The sequence below is a fragment of the Temnothorax americanus genome, unplaced genomic scaffold (genome assembly GCF_048541705.1).
Source record: "Temnothorax americanus isolate GAGA-0224 unplaced genomic scaffold, ASM4854170v1 Scaffold20, whole genome shotgun sequence".
Taxonomy (NCBI): domain Eukaryota; kingdom Metazoa; phylum Arthropoda; class Insecta; order Hymenoptera; family Formicidae; genus Temnothorax; species Temnothorax americanus.
The window spans coordinates 2,207,343-2,231,503 of record NW_027509339.1 but is presented as its reverse complement, the minus strand read 5'-3'; the positions used below and the strand labels follow the sequence as shown (position 1 = coordinate 2,231,503).

The 24,161-nt window shown below is 37.8% G+C and overlaps 1 protein-coding gene across 6 annotated transcripts in view; it reads left to right on the top strand.

Moving 5' to 3' along the window:
• The window catches only part of Amph (amphiphysin), a 37,132-nt gene that overhangs the window by 11,028 nt on the left and 1,943 nt on the right, over positions 1–24,161 (top strand). For 3 of the 6 annotated variants that reach the window (XM_077406066.1, XM_077406065.1, XM_077406067.1), the window contains exons 2-7: positions 18,294–18,429; positions 21,815–22,005; positions 22,409–22,681; positions 22,992–23,110; positions 23,362–23,405; positions 23,605–23,805. In XM_077406066.1, coding sequence (XP_077262192.1) covers positions 18,294–18,429; positions 21,815–22,005; positions 22,409–22,681; positions 22,992–23,110; positions 23,362–23,405; positions 23,605–23,805 — 964 coding nt within the window. The remainder of the gene's footprint in view (positions 1–18,293; positions 18,430–21,814; positions 22,006–22,408; positions 22,682–22,991; positions 23,111–23,361; positions 23,406–23,604; positions 23,806–24,161) is intronic. The other 3 variants (XM_077406069.1, XM_077406068.1, XM_077406070.1) reach the window with 1 other exon arrangement.

The following is a 24,161-nucleotide window of genomic DNA, read 5'->3' as shown; positions in this document are numbered from 1 at the left end:
TTCATTGCATCAATTAAAAAAATTTTAATATTTTATATACATATATAAATCTTTATTTTACTTTATTTTATTATTTATTCTATGCATTCTCTCAAATTCAAATAAGATTTGTAGAGAAATTGGCGTAAAAAAAAAAACAGTTTATTACGAAAGAGAGAAACAACTGATTTGTTATATTATAATCTCAATTTTATTGCTTCTATAATTAAAATCGAGAGTGCTAATTCATAAGGCTACTATTTGAAACACAAATTGTAATTAAAAAAAAAAAAAGAAATATTAGAATAAATTGCTACTTAATTATTATAACTATAAGATATCGTAAACAGATGTCGAAAATATTTAGTGGTTTCGGATGCACTGATACAAAATATCATAGCCACACAAGAATAAAATGACTAAAAATAAGAAGTTAATAGTATATTATAATATGAATATATTTCTTCAATAAATTATTCTCGAAATACTTGTGCAGAAGAGAGTCAGCATACCCCACTTTAATATTAATTTCCTACTGATAATGCATGGACAATAAATTCCAAATTAAAATGCCAAATTATTAATTGTGTAATTAGCATGTAATTAGGTTCTGATTCTAAATTTGCCTGTTACGTCATGTACCGTATGTTTCACGTAATATACATAAATGTGGAAATCCGCGCGGGCGTAACACTATGTTCCGGATGACGTTGTGGCTTGCGAGTATTAATAACCATCAATTTCCGCGACCACCGATTTTCAACGCGTGACTTTATGCCGGTTTTTCGCCCATTTTCTACCAAACAGGCGAGACTTACTACTCAAAAGAGGGTGACTCGACGCGCGCATTTACTAAAGAATCTTTTTTTTTTTCCCAAATAGGAATTTTCAAACCGAAGTTAAAAATTGATTTTTAATTGACAATTCTCGAAATTACATTTCTAAACTCTGTAAAGTTCACAAGAAGCTTTGTTTCATATTTTCTGCTAATGCTATTAGCAGTCACACCTGTGCAATGACAAGATAAACAGAGATTATTTACCAAGAAGAATTTTTTAAGCTTCGAAAAACTTGTAAGATAATCCTGACGCGTTTTTGTGTTGAGCAAAGATCTGTTACAGCCACACACACACACCTGTAAAACAGGATTCTTCGGTACCGGTTCAATATTCCGGTCTCCAAATCTTTCCTCACGGCATTATGAAGGTCCGTTTGAATCGGAGATCGTTGAAATCCTCGTCTGTTTCTTTAAGATTTGTTTCTGTAAAACCGTTGAGAAATTTCGGTGTGCAAGGTTAAGGCCGTTAATTGGAATTAGCATATCTTGTTTTTTTGCAGATCAATGTGTATAAAATTTTATGGTCGATTATTCCAGTATATCAATTTACATCGCGATTTTAAAATCAGATCCAAGATATAATCAAACTCTATGCTGAATCAATACAATATTAATTTCATCTTCCATCAGCTGTATTTAAAATAAAATGCAGTTATAATACTGATCAAATTGCATAATTCATATACAAATGTCGGAAGTAATAATACGAGAATACTTAATACCAAGGTGAGAGATGATATATATATATATATATATATATATATATATATATATATATATGCGTTTGTACAAAATATAGCAATGTTCCTGCTGATTTACAAGACTTCTGGTATTAACCGAGCGCAATGAGGCCGAGAACGCCGTTACATATCCCGGTAATACGGCAACTCTCGTCGCGCAAGTGTTCGATCGCGAAGCGATCCGGCCGGCTACGAAATGGAAACGGGTCTCGATTACGGCTGTCCGAGGAACAGGATTCGATCTCCGGGTGGACGCCGCGCCGGTCGCGGTATCTTCGCGTACGGTAACGGGAGCTTCCCCGAGTCACGAGGGAAAGAGAAAGAGAGAGAGAGAGAGAGCTCTCGTCGTTGCGGCCGTCGTCTTCGTGGCTGACCGACACACCGGTCGAATATGTACGCGGAATGCAGGCACGACAGGAAGTGACGAGGGCGCGCGATCGTGTCGGGAGGAGGGAGATCGCGCCGACCCGTTTCGTCCGCCGCCGCGCCGCGCCGCGCCGCGCCGTTGGAAGCGGAAATGGAACGGAATCGCCCGGTCGCTCGTTCCGACCAATTGGGTTGCGAATCCAGGCCGAGATCACCTGCTACACGGCTAGCGGCAACACGGCCGGCGCGGCGCGGATCTAGATCCACGGTGGATGATCTGGTGCGGCGACCCGGCGTGACGCGCGCGATCCTCGGCGCTACCGCGCAAAAATAGATCTCGCGCGCACCCCGGCGCGCGCGATTTTGTTCAAAATCTTTGACGCACGCCAGAACGAAAAAACACACCGCGTGCATGTCTTCTAGAATTTGCTTTCCCTGCGCGGCTATTTGTTTGGATTGTTAGCAGCGGTATAGGAGCGTATATTTATCCGCTTCATGAATATGAACCAACTAAAAAAGAGGAAAAACTTAAACCGTTCTATTTTATTTTTTTACGGCAAGATAAATTAATATAATAATAATATGTATACGTACTTATTTTGTATCTGTATTTTGAAGAGTTGAAGTTTATCCTTGTTTGCCCCATTGTGATTTCCTTCTCTGTCTCTCTCTCTTCTCTCATATTTTAAATCTTTCAAAACTTAAATCTTCCGTTATTAAGGAGAATAATAAAATTACTTGATTTTTCCATTCTTTTTCGTTTACTTGAGAATCCACCGTGGGCGACGTCTCGATGCGCATGCGAGTTTTCTCGATTTGCATACTTGATTCGCACTTGAATTATCCCGGTTGATCCCCATATGGCGGTCATCGCTGCAACGCCATTGAGCAGTTGATTTGGTCACAAAACGTCCTCGTAGAATTTCAAAGCAAACCTTATACAACGAAACTCGATTTGTCATAAGCAACATAAATCCTGATTACATGCACGCGTTTTACGGTTTGTGATGTAACCCCGCGGACAGAGCTGGTTAACTGAATGTTAGGCGTGTCTACCGGACAGCGATTAGGTGTTGATCGTCCGCGTGGCATCTATCGATTATACTAAGTGCGCGAACGCACATGATTCACACCGTGTGTAAATTGTTTTATCTAATTGATCCAAAAAGGAGATCGACAGCTCTTTGCCTCGAGTGGTGCTGTCTAGCTCTGTCTTCTGTATATATTCTAATATATGTATATAGTAGGAAGTTTTCACGAGGGATGCACGATAGTAGCAATTAAATTTTCTTTTCTTTTAATAGTAATAATTTCTTGTCACTATTATATCTATTTTTACATTTTCGGAGGCGACCTAATTACATTAATCTTCAACGGGACTTTGTCTTACCGTGGCTAAAATGCAAAATTGTTTAATTGCACGCCTCGTGCGCATGCAGGTTACGCCCATTTGCACCGTAAGTGGATACATTACCGAAGACAAATAAATCGTTAACGGTGACTGTCCTCCGGGAAAAAAACAAATGAAATTACGGTGGAAGGAAAGTTAATGATCGTGCACGAGACAAATGACAAGCATTCGCGGGATAATGATGGTTTTTTAGTGATAGAGACTCTGTGGTTTGGTATTCCACATCCAATACTAGACACAATAGCGTTCGATTTTTAATTATTTAAGAGCTCAATATAGTTTATCGTAAACATGATAATTATTAAACGAATCAATTTAACTCGATCAACCCGGACGATTATTTATTTGGAATGAATACATTAGCTGGTTTACGCTATATGTCGTCAATGTTTGTGCACGGTACTGGGTTATGACCCAGTTCTAATATTAGAGAACACGCCAGACGCCATTGTCAGCCGCCAAAAAAGTGAACGCGACGCAGGCGAATACCTGAGTATACCTTTCAATGAGAACATTTAGCGCGAGAGTTTGTCTCGAAGTATCAAGTATCGAGTCCGCGTTTTACGTAACACATCAGACATTCGTCTCTCTGCGCGGTAGCAATCTTATTTCAAATTCACGCCGTTGCTTCGATGCAAAGATAAATTTGGGACGTCTTGGGAATTCAAATTTGGAGAGAGGAGTCGTAATTTCATGTAACAAACGAAAACGAAATGATTTAAGAAACGCGTTTGCATTTTCAAGGTAAACGCAGTCATATTATTATTATTATTTTATTTATTTATTCAGTTCTCTTATTCCATAGATGCATTTATATGCTGCTCGTAAGAGGGACGATAGCTGAGTCTGGATTTAGAGAGACAGGTACTTTTCCTGGCTCAGACTTGTCCTGACCTCCTCGTTTGCCAATGCGCGAACTGATGTGTAATCCTGATGCGGTACTTAACCCAGTAGCGAAGTGGCGTTTGCGTCGCTATAGTCCATGCAGTCCAAATACCCAGTCAGACTTGTTCCAGCTAATCCCAGATTTAACTTGTAATGATTTAAGCGTTTAGAATACGCGTCAATCCGTTACTGAAATAATTTCAAATAAATCTTAATCTAAAATATGGATAATCTACGAATTAAAAGACATTTGTTCAAACATTTAAATTATACTTATTTTACTTATAGAAGCAATTTGAATCTTTACTGATTAAAAACATTATAATAATCAAACAATTATCGTGACGAGTAATGCGACTGCGACTGCGATTAAAATTTCTTCAAAAAATACAAAGAAACTATTTTAAAAAAAACGATGCATCATATTGTAACACTTTGCATAACAAATTTAACAAAGTATTGTACATATCTTGTCTTATCCAATTCTGTTCGTTATCTCAATCAGGATATATTTTCATATCTCCCTTGCATGTCTATCATATTTAATTCGATTGTGCCAAAGTGACTGTGCCTTAATAGACATCTTCTTGCGTGAATGCGGCTCTGAGAATACTTTTTGTCATGAAAGAGGGGAGTTATTGGCGGGCAAAATTTCAATTACACCCGCTTCGTAAGGGTGATGGCTCGATGAATAGACCCGACCGGCGTGGCCGACAAATTTGATTGCGTTCAATTAGGAGAATCGAGTCTCGCGATTGCGTGCGTCACTCTCGGATCTGTGGCTCTAACGTACGCTTGGACGCGGTCCATGAATTCACGGAACCGGGAAGGGCTGCAATAATACCGGCTGGATTATAGCAGTCTGGCTCCGGGAGAGAGGATTTATGGCAAGCATTAAATCGTAAGTAACCCGAGGGAGTTGCGTATATTCCGAATTTTTGCGTATATCTGAAATTCAATTAATATCTCCCTGGGCGCTGAGCAAGAATAACGTAAAATTACTATTGTTATAGTATTAAAGAGTATAGAAAATTAAAATTATATAGAATTTTTAATTTAAATTTGTTAAATTGCAAGACCAGACATTTGTGGAGCCACGCGTCAAAAGTTTGTAGATCGAGAATCTGGACTCCAAAAAGTGATAGTATCAAGAATTCAATAATAACATATTTAATCATCGTTGAAATGAAGAATCTAAAAATTTTTCCGATCCGAGCATAAATCAAAGATCATGCGTTAACTTACCCATGCCTTCCGTTAATTCAATTCTGACTCAATCGGTTTGCAAAATGCAAAGATATAGATACATTCACGACGCTTTTACCGGGTCAGTCGAGAGGTGTGAGGATAATTCGTTTCGCGGATGAAGCGCATAATCGCGTTCGACCTTCGCCGCGGTTGCCACTCGATTACGCGCTGTGCCGCATCGTCAAGGCAATTCAGTTTGATCAGCTCGCACTCCTGACAATGGGGGTTCGACGTGCCTTAACCCTTGGTGCACTCGGCGCGTAGCACGAGCTATCAAGGCCTCTTTTTATCACGGTTAAGCCGCGTTAAGCATACCGGAGGACTCGAGCCGCATGCGGCGCGAATCAGCGAATTCGAATCGCGGAGTCGTGTGCGTGACGGTGTGTGAAATTTCGCAAAATATATTTTCTTTAGGAATGAAAGTATCTTTACACGAAACCTCGAATTGCGATTATTATCGCTCGGGAAAATGTTATCGTTAAATTTTAGGCCGACAAAAGAAACGATTACTCTCGATTTTGTGTTCATATATATAATCCTCTGCAGTCATTCGGTTATTTGTTCTTTTTGAAATAAAAACGAGTAATTCGATATATGCGCTTTTAAAGAGTTCAAATAACGCGGATTAAATCTTTTTCATTATCTGTACATATTGCATACGTTTTATCTTTATTTTCATAATTATATTCTACAAACAATTTAGTGCCAAAAATTTATAAAATGCATATTTTTATACTTTTGAAGAAGCAGGCGTTTACTAGAAATGAAAAAATTAAGGGAATTAACTAAGTGACGCGCCATGCTGGACTGACAATTTTCAGCTGCTGAGAACGTACACGAATTGTCGATGAATAATTAAAACGCGCCGACCTCTGCTCCTAGAATGAGCAACCTTGTACATTGTGTACGTCAGCTATAGAATTTCGGATCGCATGGTCGGAGAGGAATTCCTATTACATCTCGCCATGGCTCACAATTTATTATTCGCTATTTGCAGCAGTATAATCAAGCATATGCTAATCGAGTTAGCCTTCATCTGCATACGACGCCGCGACGCAACTCTTTTAGTATTAACATGGTTATTATCACAACGCTGATACGCAGGTATACTCGCTTGATTTAGATGCACGAAATCCAGTCACCAAAAGTATAACACTAAAAGGGTTTTAATGTTATGTTTCAAATACATGGAAAATTCTGTTCAAGATTTTGCAACTGACGGCTCATCTTTGGGAACAAAGCTTCCGAGCCAAACCACACGAACTTATCGCAATAATGCTTTAATTGTAAGTACATACATTGATGCCCATATACGACTGACAATCGGCCTTGATATTGCATTAATTTGCCGTGCTTTAAGAAGCAGTTAGTTTAAAATAGAACGCTACAATTGTTTATGCGATTATTTAAACGACGATGTTGCATCACACTTGCAATTAATTGCGTCACTCATAAGCATAACAAAGTGTGCAACAATATATTCCAAGCAACTCGAATAAAGTCGTAAGAAATAATATTTTTCCCCAGTTCGTAATAAATCAGACATTAAATTATTAACCATATACTGGTTATTTATTTCTTTATATGTAACATTGTAAAATTGCAGTATAACAATATTCTTAGCAATTACATTTATTTTTATCAGTGACTGATATTATGATTGTTAAATAAGACGACTATAATCGTAAAGCGATTAATAAACGTTACATAGACACGTGTCATCGTATGTGTAATTACAAATTTCCTCATAACGCATTCGGCATCGTTAGAATGAGCGTAAGAGAACCTTAAAGGGACCGAACGCTTTGCCACAATTCGGGAACCAAATAAGTACCAGTTGTATGCATGATGATTTCATAAGCATCATCCCGCGACTTCGTCGTGCCTAATACGGTGATCATCTATTACTTGCCCAATTAGCATACAGTGCGTTGGTGGCACCGTATGCTAATGTATAGTGTAGACTGTGTAGAGTGTACAACGTGAGCTGCAAATACGCAGATCTGTCTATCAAAGGAGGATAAACAAATTCTGGAGTTGATTTTTATTAATTTTGCAGGGAATTTCTAATATAAAGATGTTATAACACAATTTGTTTAATCTACTACGTTGTGTCTATTCCATAAGTAATTGACATAATAAATTCCTTAGTAAAGCAACGTCAATTCTATTTTTTATTATATATCTTTAAAAGGTTTTTAAAAAAACTGTCTTTTTACATTAAAAATGTTAAGAAATTATAGAGGCAAGTTCTTTCTAAAATTGACACTGTACTCCTCGATAAGAATCAAGTCAAAATTAATTAGAATCTGTAGATAAAGATTTCTGGATGAAATTCATGGAACATTCTGTATATTTCTTTATCGTAAAAAATTAAGGGATTAAGTAGATTAATAAACTTACACACACTCAACGGCGCGGCGCTCAACACGGTGTTCAACGGGATTCGATTATTACAGAGATAGAAATAAAACACTTAAACTGTCAATAGAACGAGCGTATATCTAATAATGTAAGGCCGTTTACATTATTACCTACCTGCGCAATTTGTAATTTCTACACGTGCCAGTCTCCCTTACAACAGCCGCCGCTTTAACGAGTGCCACCCATTCTCATTGTCTAACAATAAGTCACATTCCGAGGACTCGCTTGCCATAATTATATGTAAAAGGCAGTAAGCTATGAAATCTCTCAACTGAGTTAGTTAACCTGTGACATAATAGCTAAGTACTGAATCTCAGGATTGACGTGTACACATCTACAGTCTCTCAAAAATATTTTACACAGATAAATCTTAAATTAAAAATTCCAAAATTTAACTTGCGATTGATTTAATCGACTAGAAGCATTGAAACGTCGTTGAAAAAATCCTTCTATAAAGAATATCGTCTTAGCATCAAATATGCAGTTTTTATGGCGCATTCCGCGTAACCGCATACGGTTGTCGATATTCATGGTATTTGGAGAGACAGACTGAATAACAGTACCGGCACGATATTAAATTTAAACGTATCTGCATGCCTTTTGAGAGGCCGAGTAATCGATCAGCTGTTTCGGCATTCCTTGTATCTCTCCGTCTCTCTCTCTCTCTCTCTCTCTCTCTCTCTCTCTCTCTCTCTCTCTCTCTCTCTCTCTCTCTCTCTCTCTCTCCCCCCCCCTTCTCTATCAGCTTCGGCCGGTTACCAGCTCGAGCCGGGCTAAACATCCGAATGGTTCCGTTAGCTCAACCAGCCGGGATGCCTAAGTGAGAAAGAAAGGAGAGGCTGTATGAATGCAGCTCCTTCGCAAGGACGATAACGGCGCGCTTGTATCTTAATATCTTGTTGTACACTCTTATAAATGCCATCGCGTTAAAAACTAGGCAACGCCAAGCAATAGCCAACTAAGCGTTACAAACTTTCAAAGATAAATATTATACTGTACACATGTTTGTGTGTATATGTATGTGTATGCGTAAAAAAAAAATTTATCAACTGATAACAATATAATATGTACTTTTAAAGTTAAAGCATTATTGCGATGGCTTTAGCTGACAATTTGACATTAGAAACTTTATTTCCAAAGATGTCTTGCAAAGTGTTTGTGTATAATTTCTCACTCTATTTTCCAAAAATATATAATTAATATATATAAAATTATTGGGTATTCGTTAGTGTGTTAGTAGAAAAGCGAGGTAATTTCTGCTTTAAAATTGTAAATCACAACTAATTTACGATAGCGTCTCTTCGTGGAGCATCATACTCGATAAATTAGAAGCCTGCGATATTTTCTGGGAATGCTCCTTAATTACTTCATATATTATAGATTTTGTTAAGCAGGTGCGTATATTAACTGGTGCACGGCCAACAACGTTGCAACCCGAGATTCGGTATGTGCAAACACTGTTGCTGTGCTATAAATTTAGAGCGGCCCGATCCCGCAAAATGTTCTTGCCAGAAATCCCGTTATAACGAATTACAACAAAAATCCGTTATAACGAGTATCGACGGTGTAACGAAATTGGATTGAATCTATTGACGTTTTACCATTATCATTACGTATCGCGTGTCATCCAGTCTACATTTGTCAAACAGATAACATTCCTTTTGGCGATTAAGTATCTGAAAATATAATTTTTTCTTATATAGAACTTTGATAATCACCCAATATTGTGGTTTGCATCATTATAGTGGCAATTGTTTCGATTCAATCATTTATTCGTATATGTATTCAAAAGTTAGCAACGATGGATCACTATATATATCTATGAGCGGTATTCTCATAGTCGAATCTTATATTGAAAACCGTCTCTTAAGATGTTATGAACTATTCACAGAGCCATATTAGCATCTTAATATATTACTTAGAATAGTTTAAGAACGGACTATGAATACGGGCCTATGTTAAAAAAAAAAGGATTGACTTAGCGAGGTACCTACCATTTGTTTCGGTAGATAGATCGACTCTTGTAAAATGTAAAAAACACATGATCTGGATACCAGTAGGATAAAGTCCGTTCACTTCGCGCTCTTACCTTCTTTTTTCTCCTCTCTCTCTCTCTCTCTCTCTCTCTGTATCTTTGCTCTTTTAGCTCTTTATCGATCTTGCAATGGCATACTTTTAACTCCGATCTGTATAGCATGAAGATAGAGAAACATAGGTGCAATGTTATACATATAATAATTTCATGGCATAATTAAATATCTTATCACTTTATGCGATTTCGTAATAGCAGAATTGCAATTCGATCATTAATTACTGAAATATGTAATATATTAAAAAGCGAAAGAGTGTTTGCAGGGTATTTATTTTTTGTTAAAGGAAAGTCCGCTTTTTCCATTCGCAATATTCTTATATTATACGTTATCCCATCTTCTACATGTAACCGTACGATAATATAAATATGGAAATCTAAAGTGTGTTTCCTGTGGAGCTAATCTAATTAAAAGTCAGCGTGCAAGAAACTGTGCCATACTCGATTATATAATATATCTCCGTTTATTCTTAAGGGAATATATAGATACATAATATGTGACTTTCATAATAACTATATAATGAATGATACGCGTATTGCGATGTTATTCTAACACGCATGTCGCGATGCACCGGTTACAACTGGCTGTAACCGCCCTGCATAGACGTCATATTCTTCGCATCGCTTCTTTTTCTAACGGTGCACGAAGTGCTCGTAAAATTCCCGCCTTGACCTACAATATCAGGTTTATATAGATACCGGGCAAAATATAATTAGTAAAGAGCGATGGTAATGCCACTATTAAGGCGTGACTTTAACAGCGAACTTACGGCGACTCAATAAACTGTACCGTCATCCTGTTATCACAGTGTTGCACACAATGTCGTGTATATAGTTACTTTGTATGCAAAATTGCAGCCTTCTTAACGAATCGTTGATCTTAGTATTAACCTCACCTCACTATCCCCACGTGTGTTGTTGCCTATGTCAATTATGACTCAATGTAAACAATGTTGCCATCACCATTTAGAGATAAATGGCAAAGCAGGAATAATTTTTCTTTTATAAAATATAAAAGGAAAGTGTTATACTAATTTTATAATATCTATAGTAATTTTTTGATAATTATATAATTTATTTATTCATTTATTTATTTGGCTTTACACGATATGACAGATTATGCCGGTATAGTTCGTCACAGAGATTGCAATTTCACTATTTCATAATGCGTATTCAATTGGCAGCCCTTGACCACATATTTCCGTCCTGTCATTATGCACTTCACTTCGTGGCAGCACAAAAGTTTCAGACAAGCATTTCAGGGACAAAACATGAACACACTACGAAATTGGAATCGCATATTTATGTTAATTCATCTAACTTTCGGAATTTAGCTTTTGAAGCGGAAAATATTGTAGATGTTCTCGCAAAACTGGCAATCAAAGCGAATAAATTATAATAAATATAATTTATATATGTATTTATTATCATAAATTAATATTAATACCAATATTAATATTAATTCAAACTTAATATCTCGATATGAGCTTTGTAATGAAAACGTATTACACGCACAATATCTATTTATGACACAGCAGAAATACCTATTTATTTAAGTACAAGAATGGTATTTAGGTATTTAAGTACAAGCTATTATATACTTATATACTATACGTCTCTTTTTTTTCTCTTTCTCTCTCATTGAAGAGCGAGAAAGGGTTCAAGCCGTGGGTCGCGCACGCATATGTACGGGCACGAATTACCGTTCGCCGATGGGCGCCGGATTGGCCGCTCGTGGCGAACGGCGGGCCGACTGCCCGAGAGGTTGATGTCCGAACTCCGCGCCAACATTCCGACTCCTCTCGTTCCTTCCTGGTGGTCTCCGCGACTGGTTCCGCGCACACGGCTCCGGCGCGGCCGAGAACACCATCCGCGAAACGCCAAAAAAAGGCTTCGTCGCTCCGCTCGCTCATCGCGATCCTGGAAAAACTTTATCACTTTTGTTAACGGGTCGCTATCGTGGGATTGACCCACGTCTTTTGGATTTTTGTCACATTTTGCATACATTAAATTGATTAAATCACAGTATTTTACAGATTTTATATCGCGTTAAATATTAATGACATTTAAAAAGTTTGCCGTGAATTCTTATACATATAATTAACAATCTTGATATAAGAACGTTTTATCAAATTTCAACTTACATAATTATTAATCTGTGTTGAATATTACAGTACTTTTATAAACCTTATATAAAAAGAAATGCTACTTGAAGAGACATTTAGACGTTTCTCTTACGGGATTACAAGTTCGATTTATATAATTTTCGCTCACGGCAAAAGTACTTCGCATTTTTTCCCGCATGACACCGTCTCTACGACAATGGTTCTCCCGGAGCACAATGTGAACCAGCAAGTGGCGAAACGGGGCCATAGGATGGCACAATAATAGCGATGCAACGGCACATTCGCGTCATCTGCTCGACTATTAATAAGCCCGAGAGAGGACCATCTATTTCGGAAACGACACGTCCGGGTCCGTTCGGATTTGGAACCAGCGTTATTAAAAATACAGCATCCCCCGAAGCATCCCGGTGCATAAATGCAGATTTACTTTCATTGGTCCGATAAATTAATGTTGAACTCGCTGGCAAAAGGAAGCCTGATGAACCTTCGAAGAATCGTTTCACGTATATATATATATATAGGATACGGAAATGCAGTTCTGACTTCAAAGCCCAGAATTCTAATAGTTCTTTTCTAACGCTATCTATTTATGTCATCTGTATTATTAATTACCACCACTACCAATTAGTATTATTACTCACACGCGTGAAGTTTACCGACACGCGAATGTGTACCATATCAGCGAGACAGCTGTAATTGGTCGCGTTCCAATGCTCGATCATTGCGCGAGTAGGTACTTATTTTCAGCTACCGGTAGTGTATATATAAAAGAATTAAAAGAAAGTAAAAAAAAATTCTCTCGTTGCCGTCATTATCTTTATAATAATTTATTTCTCATATCGTCGTATTAAGACGCAGATTAAATCTCCGAGGTATTCAGACCAAGGTAATTGGACATACAGTTTTAATGTAAAACGAAAGAGTCGGGACGTCTTTTCCAAGAAAATTCTGACCCATATGTTGTTCTTATCGCGCAAAATAATACACACAGCGTGTACCCACATACAACTCTGCCTTCGTCGCGTCGAGCACCTGGAAAATCGACTACACACAAGAATAGAAATTCGCGCGCGGCCGCGCCGGAAAGCCGGCTCAGAATTTTAAGTATAAATTCTCTCGGGATGGGCGACGTAAGAGTCGAACGAGTCACGACGAGGAATCTTCCGTGTATACCCGTTAGGCGCGTTACCTATCGCACGAGAGAAAGTTTTCCTATTTATACAGAAAACGCCGGAAGCAGCGAGTATAATTGAACGAACTGTCGAGGATAATGTCTCGAGGGGGAAAAAAAAGGTTTCTAGAGTCGCCGCGCAATTGGGTGCTGATATTTACCTCCGCTCGAGCGAAGTCGTTGAAAGGAATTTCACGATAATTTTCAGACTTATTAACAAGGTTTACAGAAACCGGTGATATTTACGGGATTCTAGATATTTGTAAAATTTATAAATAAAATTTGTGAAATTTGAATATAAGCGTTTTTTTTTACGCAATTACGCAGTCGACAGGATGTTCGTATCACCTCGATGCTTACAGTTACAAGCACGCTAATAATATTGTATTAATAATATATGCAAGTCGGCTATATACGCGTGTAAACCAGTTCAGTCTTCGTTCTCACCTGTTGTACGAGGCAGGTATCGAACGGAGACTACGTTAACCGGATAACGGTACGAAGGCGCACGGAATCGTGACAAAAATCGTGTCTCGTGTCTCTCGGACTGGTGAAAACACCGCGCACAGTCGTGCAGTAGGCACCTTGTCGGTCAGACGCCGATGCTTGAACGTCTGTCAATACCGTGCCAATCAGGGTCGTTGCATGCATTAATCTCGGTTTACAAAGGTTGCAATAGGAGAATCGTGCGGCCGATTTCACACGCAAGATACATGATTTTCGTTGAATTTAAATGATCCTCGAGAATTGAGGAGAAATATATGTAAATTTCGCTTGGATTTAGATTAAGGCTTGAAAACAATTTGCGTATTGATTATACCGTATAGAGGTATATATAGGCATCTTTGATAACAAAGTCTCGCGTTCTTTCATAAAACAAAATATTTCGCGAAACAAGTATCACGATGCGTAACGGTACAGCCGATATACCGTATAACCAATAGGATGTGGTATATCTGCAATATGTTTGTGCTGCGTCTGCAAGTGCAACTTGCGGGGCGAAATTTTTCGCGGCACCGCTCGTGACTCACTCCGAGATAACACTATTTTTGTTGCTCCGGCTAATACGCGTACTCGCCCGAGGCTTATCTCGCGATGAGAGCACGTTCTCTGTAGTCGATGATTCATAAAAAGATCGTATTAAATATCGAAAACAACAGACATTTTAATCTCACGCGCTCTAATCTCTTTTCTTTGTCCGACTATCATATATGCGGTATATCTCTCGTCGCTTGACGTATCGGATAATTTAAACGTTTTAGCTTTTAGACTTCACGACGAGACGTTCAAGATAGATACCATGGCGTTTAATCCGAATTTTCTACATTAAATTTCCTTGAATGATGCATATCGAGTTTAACCTCTTTCATTTAAGGAGAGACCACTGCTGTCTTAATATTATGGAGCGAGATAGAAATCGTAGCAACAGTACTTTTAAAGCTGCAACGAGAAAATTATATATGGCATGCAGGATGATCTTGACCTGAAAGTGCACGAGCGAGTTAATAGGATTAATCTCTCGCACTCTCCTGAACGACCGAACCCGAGTCTCATAAGCCTGTCGCGATTCAATTTCCTATTAAAAATTTCGTATTTTATTGCTAATTACGTGCGATTGCAATAAAATGATATGTATTGTTATTTGTTATTTAAGATGAAAAAAAATTAACGTCAAGCTTTTCTAGTTCTGCATTTTGTGCTTCAACATCACGAAATGTAATTTCTTTCTAAATGGTCGTCCTATTAGAATAAATCACATATCAGGCGATAAATAACATCGTTGCGCAGGTTAACCGCCTTTAATAACGCCATAGAGGTAGTTGAAAGAATTAATCTAAACGTTTATGCCTCTGATAACAGGCGAAATGCCGGACGCGTGCAACACATGTGTTTTATTAACTGCTCTCGTCGAATAAAGGTAATTAAAATAAAAATTCCATAATTTGTTGCACCTGCGATATTATCTCTAACAAACATAATATCAACATCTTTTTATATATCATTGATGAATCGACATAATTATGCAATAAATTATTTCTACGTGAATGTTTGGGTCCATAAAGATTTAAATGTACGATAAAGATGATACCGTATCAGAGATGTCCATTTCTTTTACGTATCAGTTTCCAGGAATTACATCATTATGAATTATCGTATGACAAAATTCTTTTATCGTGTCAGATAAATAAAAAGATAGCCATTGCCTTTATGGTTGATGTAACTTCGATAATCGATGTTCTTTCTCGGAAGAAAATCAATCTTACTCAGAGATGATTAATTTCGAAAATTCTAAAGCTAATTAATCATTTCGTCTGTCTCGCCCTGAATGTAGATTTATCTCGCGCGATACTTCAGCACGTTTATACCGATGAACTATGTATGTACAATTTGTAAATTTGCGACAATGCTCATTCGAGGTCGTGATATAGACCGACGGAAGGTTAAAGTGACGAAGGCTTGAACTAGTTCGACGTGTGTCGTTCCGACTCGCTGGCGTTACGAGAGTCGCACCGCGTGTAACCGGCGCGGCGGCCGGCGGCACGATTAATTCCCCGGGAAACTGGAGAACGGAAATTACTGGATGATACAACGCGACGCGCGATTTCCTCTCGTTTCTCCGGGACGGACGGGACGAGAGGAGAGCGGGACGGACGATCTGCATGTATATAGCAGAAGGTCGGCGTGCCCCTCGCCTCCGCGGCGCGGACAGATCACCGGCTTCGCGAACGGAGTCAGTCGGCGATATAGAGGTGGTTACGCAATGGCCGACTCGCGATTTCCATCACGGACGTTCCAGCCTTTGATTTCTGGCCCAGCCCAAGAGAGACGGTCGACATGGGCGCCGCGGCATCAGCATCTTTCTTCGCGTTCCAGTCTAATTCCCAATCTCGGAAATATCAAGCTACTTTTTTAGCAAAAGAAAATAGAGGGGATATTCCAGAGTTTTAAATTGTGAACTTATATAAATTTATAATGCGCACGTTGAATTTATTTTATAAATACATTATTTACTATTATTTAATTAAATACTTAATACTTTTTCTGGTAAAATTGGCGATAATAAAAAATACAACAGTTTTTTTTCAATTTAATAATAAAGTAATCTAATTTTAAATAAATTTAAATATAATGTAAAGTAAAATATTTCTCAAATATCTTTCTATGTAAAATACGGTCTTTAGATAAATCTGAGATACTATATAATTTCTTTCCTTTTTGTACATATTACATATTCTATAGATAATCATGATTCAATTCGAAATTTGAAGATCAATAGAATTTCCAATAGTTTGCTGATACCTATTATAGCTTTAGATAATTTCTCGAAAGGGCGATCTCTTTCCCGCCATTGAAGATCGTACAGGTGTCACGGAGGTAAATGAAAATCGACGAATGGCATTCCCGGCGTGAAATTTCTCCGCGGTCGATAGCTATTGTTACATCATCCGCGTCCTTTCCCGTCGCGCCTTATTGCCGATAATAATGGCAGTGGAGTACGCGCGGAGGCTCCGATAGATTTCTTTATTAACTTGGCAGGGGAGGCTGAGGAAATAACGCGAATATAAATCACTTTAACGCATTCGACAAAATTAATTAGCTGTTTATTATTATTTTTATCGGTATCCACATCCACTTTTTTATTTTATGAACCGATAAGGTTTAGCAGGGTCTGTTATCGTGCATCTCGTAAATAAATTTATGAAATATAGGAAATGTTTTAACCCTTGGAATAGGCGTGAACTAATTATACACTGATGTTCTTTAACTTTGACACTTTTGTATTAATGCACGGAACGTCCGTGAGATAATGTTAATTAAAGTTTAAATAACAGGCGTGATTATCACAGATCTTCCACACGATGCGATGATAATACAGACGGTGTTTATATCGTTTCGTGACGAGCACGGTTCAAAGGCCTTATTTGCGATAGCCATGCGTTTACCCGCATTTGTATAGTCAACCATGAGAAATGTCACATTTGATATACTTCACTCCGTGAAGTTTATGGAGAAATATGGAGATTTCTTTTGCCTTAAGCCAAATTTTCTCTTTAACAGAAATATGACACATAAATAGTTTCTCAATTAGAAGCACTATTTTAACGAAAGCTTGAAGATTCTTGAAATATTTTATACTGAAACTTGGATCTTAACTCATGGCTTTGTTTACACATATTTGAACCACTGGAATCGCGAGAAAAATTATATTAATAAGATTATATTAGTATTTGAGTCTTTGACAAAATTGTAACTAGTATTTAATTGCAATTTTGTCAAATAGGCTCCATTCACGAGTGATAACAGTAAATGAATAAAAATAGAAATGAATATATTCAAGATAAAAAGGACGAGACATTTAAAAAATTACGTTTTCAAAATTGTTTTCAATAGACGAATTTCGATCAGACTGACAAGTCTGAGGAAGAAAAATTGAACATTATATATTGAGCATCTTATATGGAGATACTTCACACCTACGCAAGGCTAACATTTGTGGGAAGAGACCCACGCAAAAAATTACGCACACGTCCTCGAGTTTCATTCAACTCCGTCAGAAAGTTTTCCGATTACCTACATGAATGTACGGTGATTCAATAAATTATGAGCATATGTTTTATCGACTTATTCCGTTATTTATTCATATAAGCATTGTAAGTTTTCGCTCGTTTATATGTTTCTTTCAATCTTTTACATAAATTACATCATATTCATTATATAGCGCATATATAAAGATATTCCGTATTATTATTGCTATTGTATATTACAATTTTTATTAATTACCGTATTAATTTCACTTCAGATCGATACCCGCAGATCATGTTGATAATGGCTGCATTTCGATATTCACTGTCAGTGTACTGAAAATCTATTTTTTTATATTTTACGTCGCGTATACTATAAATTTTCAGTACTGACTGTTGCTGACACTAAATATCGGAATGCGGCCAAAATATAAAGGCGATTAATATATAAAAGCGAATTAAAAATTGAAGACGCATTTTTTTCTCGTTGCAGTTTCTTCAGAATCTGGGCAAGGTCGATCGAACCGCGGATGATATATTCGACGAGCACCTGCAGAACTTCACGAGGCAACAGAACTCCGCTAACAGACTGCAAAAGGAGTTCAACAATTACATCAGGTGTGTTCGAGGTAAGTTGTCCCGCTGAGCGAAACCAACTCGTCTTCCCTTTAAACGGCAGTTGCTATTTTATATTTATTAGGCGCGCTAATGTTTCTCATGTTTTACACGTATAGTGCAGAGGGAAAACGCGATATTATCGATAAATCGGATGCTTAAGTGTACACACAGATTTTAACGATTCGCTATAAAGAGATTCTTTATATGGAGTTTCGAATGTATAGCAATAATTACGGTGGCATGCGTCATCGCGGTTGAGCATCTTAACTTTCGAATGATTAGGCGTTTAATTATCTATTCAGCGTCTAGAACATATGTCGGATATTGATTAGGCATTAGAATTTTACGTAAGCGCTTATTTAACAACGTATTCATGACAATTGACAGATGTAAAATTTTATATTACATAATTACAAACTGCACAGCAGAAGCGACGATTCGTCAGAGAATAGCTATATTCACGCTGGCGAACCTTGCTATAGAGCTATTAATGTCTTGATAATTTCTATAATTCATAACAAGTGTTTGAAAATTGTGACATTTTTTTTTCAATTCTTTAATCAGTTACGTTTTTTCGATATATAAATTTTATAGAAAGCGCATGAAAATATATTAAAAATTGATTTAAATAGTTATCATTTCATAAATTCTTGAGAATTCCTTTTTTTTCTGTCGTATACATCTATGTGACGTAAGTAGTACGTAAAATTCTTTGTATTTATAGGATCAGCGTCGAATTAACAAACCCATGCGAAACGCAACATGTATTAAAAAGGAAAAAAATATTCACGCAACCTTGCATCGCCGTGACCCGGTTGCCAAGCTCACGTGGAGGCTGAATTACTTGTTCCGTAACTTTGTACTCTGTCCTCTCTTTTTTGCAGATTAAGATAAATGCGTCTATCGCGCGTTAGCTCAGAATTAATATTCCTCAGCGCGTCTTCTCCCCTCTTTCTTTCCTCTATGCGTTACGATATAATAATTATATAGAGGCAAAATTTTTGCGTCATACAGGGATAAAAAGAATGTCTACAAATTATTTTGAATTTTAAGTAAAGTTACGTAACTGAATGTAATTCTTTCATCTAATATAAGTGCCGAAAAGACTTATTGGAAACCTCTGTCGTGCGCGCCGAGTTGATTAACTTAACCGAAGGCTGTCATCAACATCAATCGGGGAAAATGATTTTCGCCGTTTATCCGACACTCCCATTCGCGTATATCGTCGGATGAATGACGGACAGATGTATAACTCGCAGACGTTGAATAACGACCACCAGCGGTACCCGCGCACGGCTCGTCGGCATCAATTACTGTCGAGAGAAACCGACGTAATATTTTAATCGCCGTGTATATTCGCGGTAATGCATCGCAGAGGTACATAGACACATACGAAACGACCTTTGAGAGAATTTGAGGTATCATCCGAATTTTAAAGTTAATTCTTGCTCCGCATTTTGTTTCATAAATAATAATATAATAAATAAATAATAATTTGTCTGTGATTTATAATGTGTGAAAAAATTATGGCATAATTACGATTAACAATCGCGCGATGTATGTACATATTGTGTTGTTGTAGAAGCGCATTGTGATTCATATAGCATAAAATTTATTATCAATTTTAGATTATTACTAATTAAAATTATTATCAATTTATAAAGCGGTTGGCACTGACGCTCGATGCAACGATAAAGTCTTATTCAGGTCTCCACGAAGTTTCTATATCTGCTTCAGCTTCACGCGAGTGGAATTACGCGTTTTAGAAGCTGGAGACCGGAGACCCGACGTCGCGCTTCTTTATTGTCTCTCTCACCTTGATGGCGAGTCTTGACACGAGGACTGGCAAAAACACGCGAAATCAATAGAAAAACGTCATCCGATCTTTAATCCCTCCTACTCGAATCGTTGTTGCTAGTCGCAAACAACTTTTCCACGCTTGGCTGGTCTACGCAGCGACGTTGTTCGTTATTCGCATGCTTTTTATAGCCTCTGGCCTTTCAGAGATATCGGTACGCCTCGACGTACCGCTGACCACGAATTTTAATTTTCGCTGGAGACCCGCGGCTAAAAATCGACAAAAACGTGCGGAAAAGAAATATAGGCACGACGAATTCAGGGACGCCGCCGTTTCCCGTTAGGCAAACGTCGCCGACGACGCGGTCGCGGACGACTTCCTTGGGAGAGGTACGTGTTAATCTCGGAGTGCGCAGCGGACTCGCGTTAGCGTCTCTTAGCTTTCCTTTTATCACTCGGCGGACGGGACGCAGCTATAGTGTCGTTCACGCATAAATACCCGCATGCGAAACCGTGTCGGTAGGAACGTAACATGCGACGAAACCGTAAACGCGGACAGCGCGGCGGGGAAATACGACGAAAGCCATGTCCGTCGTATTTGCGTTGCAAATCCAATCGCCGACGATTCATCGCACAATTTTCGCGATTTTTTCCGCTCTACCTCCGAGTCCAAGTTCCAAATGAGAAAAAAGAAACTAATGAGGACGCCGGCGCGCGCCACTCTCGTTGAACCGAGTAAAAAGCGATCATACTGAGAATTATGGCAACCTGCAATGCTTACCCGCTTACGTAATTTGCATTAACGACGAATTAATTAGTTGAGTATGTTAGCGCCATGAACGATGTTGACTGCCTTCAGTGGCGCCTATAGGAGTAGGTCTGTTAGAAACGCCTATAATTATTTCACGTGAATTCGTCGAGTCAATGGAGATTGGTATTTTTTATGGTAAAGCATTTTATATTATTTTATTTATATAATTTGGATTTTATATATATATATATATAGCATATTTCTTATATATGTTGTATCTAGGAGTTTAATTAAAATAGCGCAAATCAAAAATGCATAATTAAAAGAAATATTTAATTGAAAAATTGTATTGCAATGTCACATATAAATTAAATGTTATGTCGATTTATGTAGACGATTATGTGTCGTCTCGTCTCCCTTCTTGCAGTTCGAGGCATTCCGAACATCGAAATTCAACGCGAGCGATAAAGCCGCACTCCGCAACTTTTACGCGAGCCGGAGTGAGGAATTTGTAAGCAATCGGCTTATCGCTGTAGGTGAATGCACTAGGAGAGGTTTAGATGTAGGTCAGGAAAGTAGTCACCCGCGTCGCGCGTTTATTCCTGAAGCAAAAAGACACGTGTCGCCGTGATGGAAAATCGGCGTGAAAAAAAGTTTCTCTCCACGTCTTACGAAACAACTTGTCCGTCTCTCCCGACGACCGCGTTACGCGGTGTCTTCGACTTGAGAGGATAAATCTTCCTCTAGCGCGTTTTTTTCCATTAGCAGTAATTTTCCAAATGACAATTAAAATGCCAATGAAAAGTAGACGAGGTAAACGAGAGCGAATCGACGTTTCGTTTTTTCAGCGGTGCAGGCCGCGTCGAAGACGCTCATGGACTCGTTGAATGAGATCTACGAGAGCCAGTGGACCGGGCACGATCTGTTGTACGTACAGGCACAAAATCTCGACATGCTGTGGCAAGATTTCACTCACAAGCTCGCGGACCAGGTTCTTGTACCGCTCAACACATATCAAAGCCAATTCCCGGAGATGAGGGTACGTTCCGTGCAACCCTCGACTGGTTGCAACCAGGTTTCTTCATTATATCAATAATACTCTTTTCTCGCGATTTGCCATAAAAAGTAAAACTTTATTAATCGCACAACTAGATTAGTATATAAATTAATTAATCTTTATTTCATTCTTCTCTTGTACACTTTTTTTTTTACCAAATCACGACGTTCCTGTTTTGATGATCACTGGAAACGTAAAATAATATTTCGTTACTTCAAAATTATCAAAATGACAATAAAGATTAAAAACAAATTAGGAATTTTTCTTGGTATTTTGTACGATATTTACGACGGAATCACAGAATTGATAAGTAGTAATTTAGGAGGAAATTAGTAATAAAATATTATATAACTGCTATATTTCGAGGATTTTATCGATTTTCCAGAAAAAGGTCGACAAGCGTGGGCGTAAATTGGTGGATTATGACAGTCAGAGACACAACTTCCAATCGTTGCAGTGTAATCCAAAGAAGAGGGACGAGCTTAAAGTATCGCGGGGGAAGGAGCTGCTGGAGGAAGCAAAACGTACATATGAGCAACTAAATTCAGAGCTGCACGACGAACTACCGGCATTATACGACTCGCGCGTTCTTTTCCTCGTCACAAATCTGCAAACGCTCTTTGCCGCGGAACAAGTGTTTCACACTGAAAGTGCCAAGGTATCTAAAATATTAAAGATTAGTAACGGAGATGAGTCCCTTCAAAAATATTTTTTTCAAGCATTTTTAAACAAGATTTAATACTTTGGAATTTTGTATTTTAATTGATTTCGAGCAGAGTTTAACATGAATTTTATTTGGCTTTTTTTCATTAAAATTATATAAAAATTAAAAGATTCACAGAATTCCATAGTAAATCTTTTAATTTTTACATATACATTTCAATGAAGAAAGAAATAGAAAAAATTCTGTAGTATAATAATATGTATATAGCTGTTATATCTTTTTTTATTAATATTCATGTTCCCAGGTATATTCCGAATTAGAAGCGATCGTCGATAAATTGGCTAATGAAAGTCAGCGAGGATCTTACACACTGAAGAAAAGCACGGAACCGCAATCACCGAAGTCGCCTAATGCGAATTCGTCGTAAGTAAATCGATTCTGTAAAATTGAAATTAATAAGTAACGCAAAGAGGAGTTACATAAATTTCAAAAGTGGTAATTTTTAAAGACAGTAATTTCAAAAGATAAACGTAATTTTGCTATTGCATAAAACGAGATATTGCAGCGGTTAATTGTTATATAAAATATGATATGATAGAATAATAATTATACAAAGTGTAAAACCAAGAGCTGTAGTAGTTATATAATACTAATAATTCTAATTTATATTTCAGCCTAATAATTAATACACAGCCAGCGCAGAACAATATCTCAGGAGGTAATTATTATGCTGTATTTTTGTTTAAGTTGGATTTGTGCGCGTGTGCACTAATTATATATACGCGCATACATGTGACGCTAATACTCGCATGCCTGTAATGTCCTTGTTACGCTAAGAACAAGACGCGAAACGTTCCGAAAGGCCGTATTGTGGCTCGGCATTCAGTTTTGAGTGTGCTTTCTCTCGCGTGTTTCAGCTTTGGACGATACCGCGCCCGCTGCGCCCAGAGATACATCGCCGACCACCCAGATAAATGGCAACGCTAATAGCAACGCTAATAGCAACGCGAACAGCAACGCTAACAGCAATGATAATTCTCTCAATAATCAAGATGCGTCGCCGCAGAACACAGTCGCGCCTTCCAAACGAGTCGAGGAGCTGTACGATATTCCAGTCGGTAAGCCGCTTGCCGTTTAATTTAAACTTTGCCGTGTTCTTTAATGTGCTTGTTTCCTGACATTATCCGATCTTAGCGATTTCAACTGAAGTCGCATATATGAAATGATCTTAATTAAGTGGTACTTCATGTTCAAATTTTTGTCTTTAATAATTTAAAGACGATATTTTAATTTAATTATATTGTAATATTAAAAATATCTGCATAATTAAATAACAGAGATCCTGGTTAAAATAAAAACGAAATAAAAGAATAATTGAAACGTAATTTTACAAAAACAAATAAACGATAATCGATTGGTTTGTTTTCGTAAAATTGCGCTCAATAGATTTCAAGTAAATTTGCGCGTATGTAAC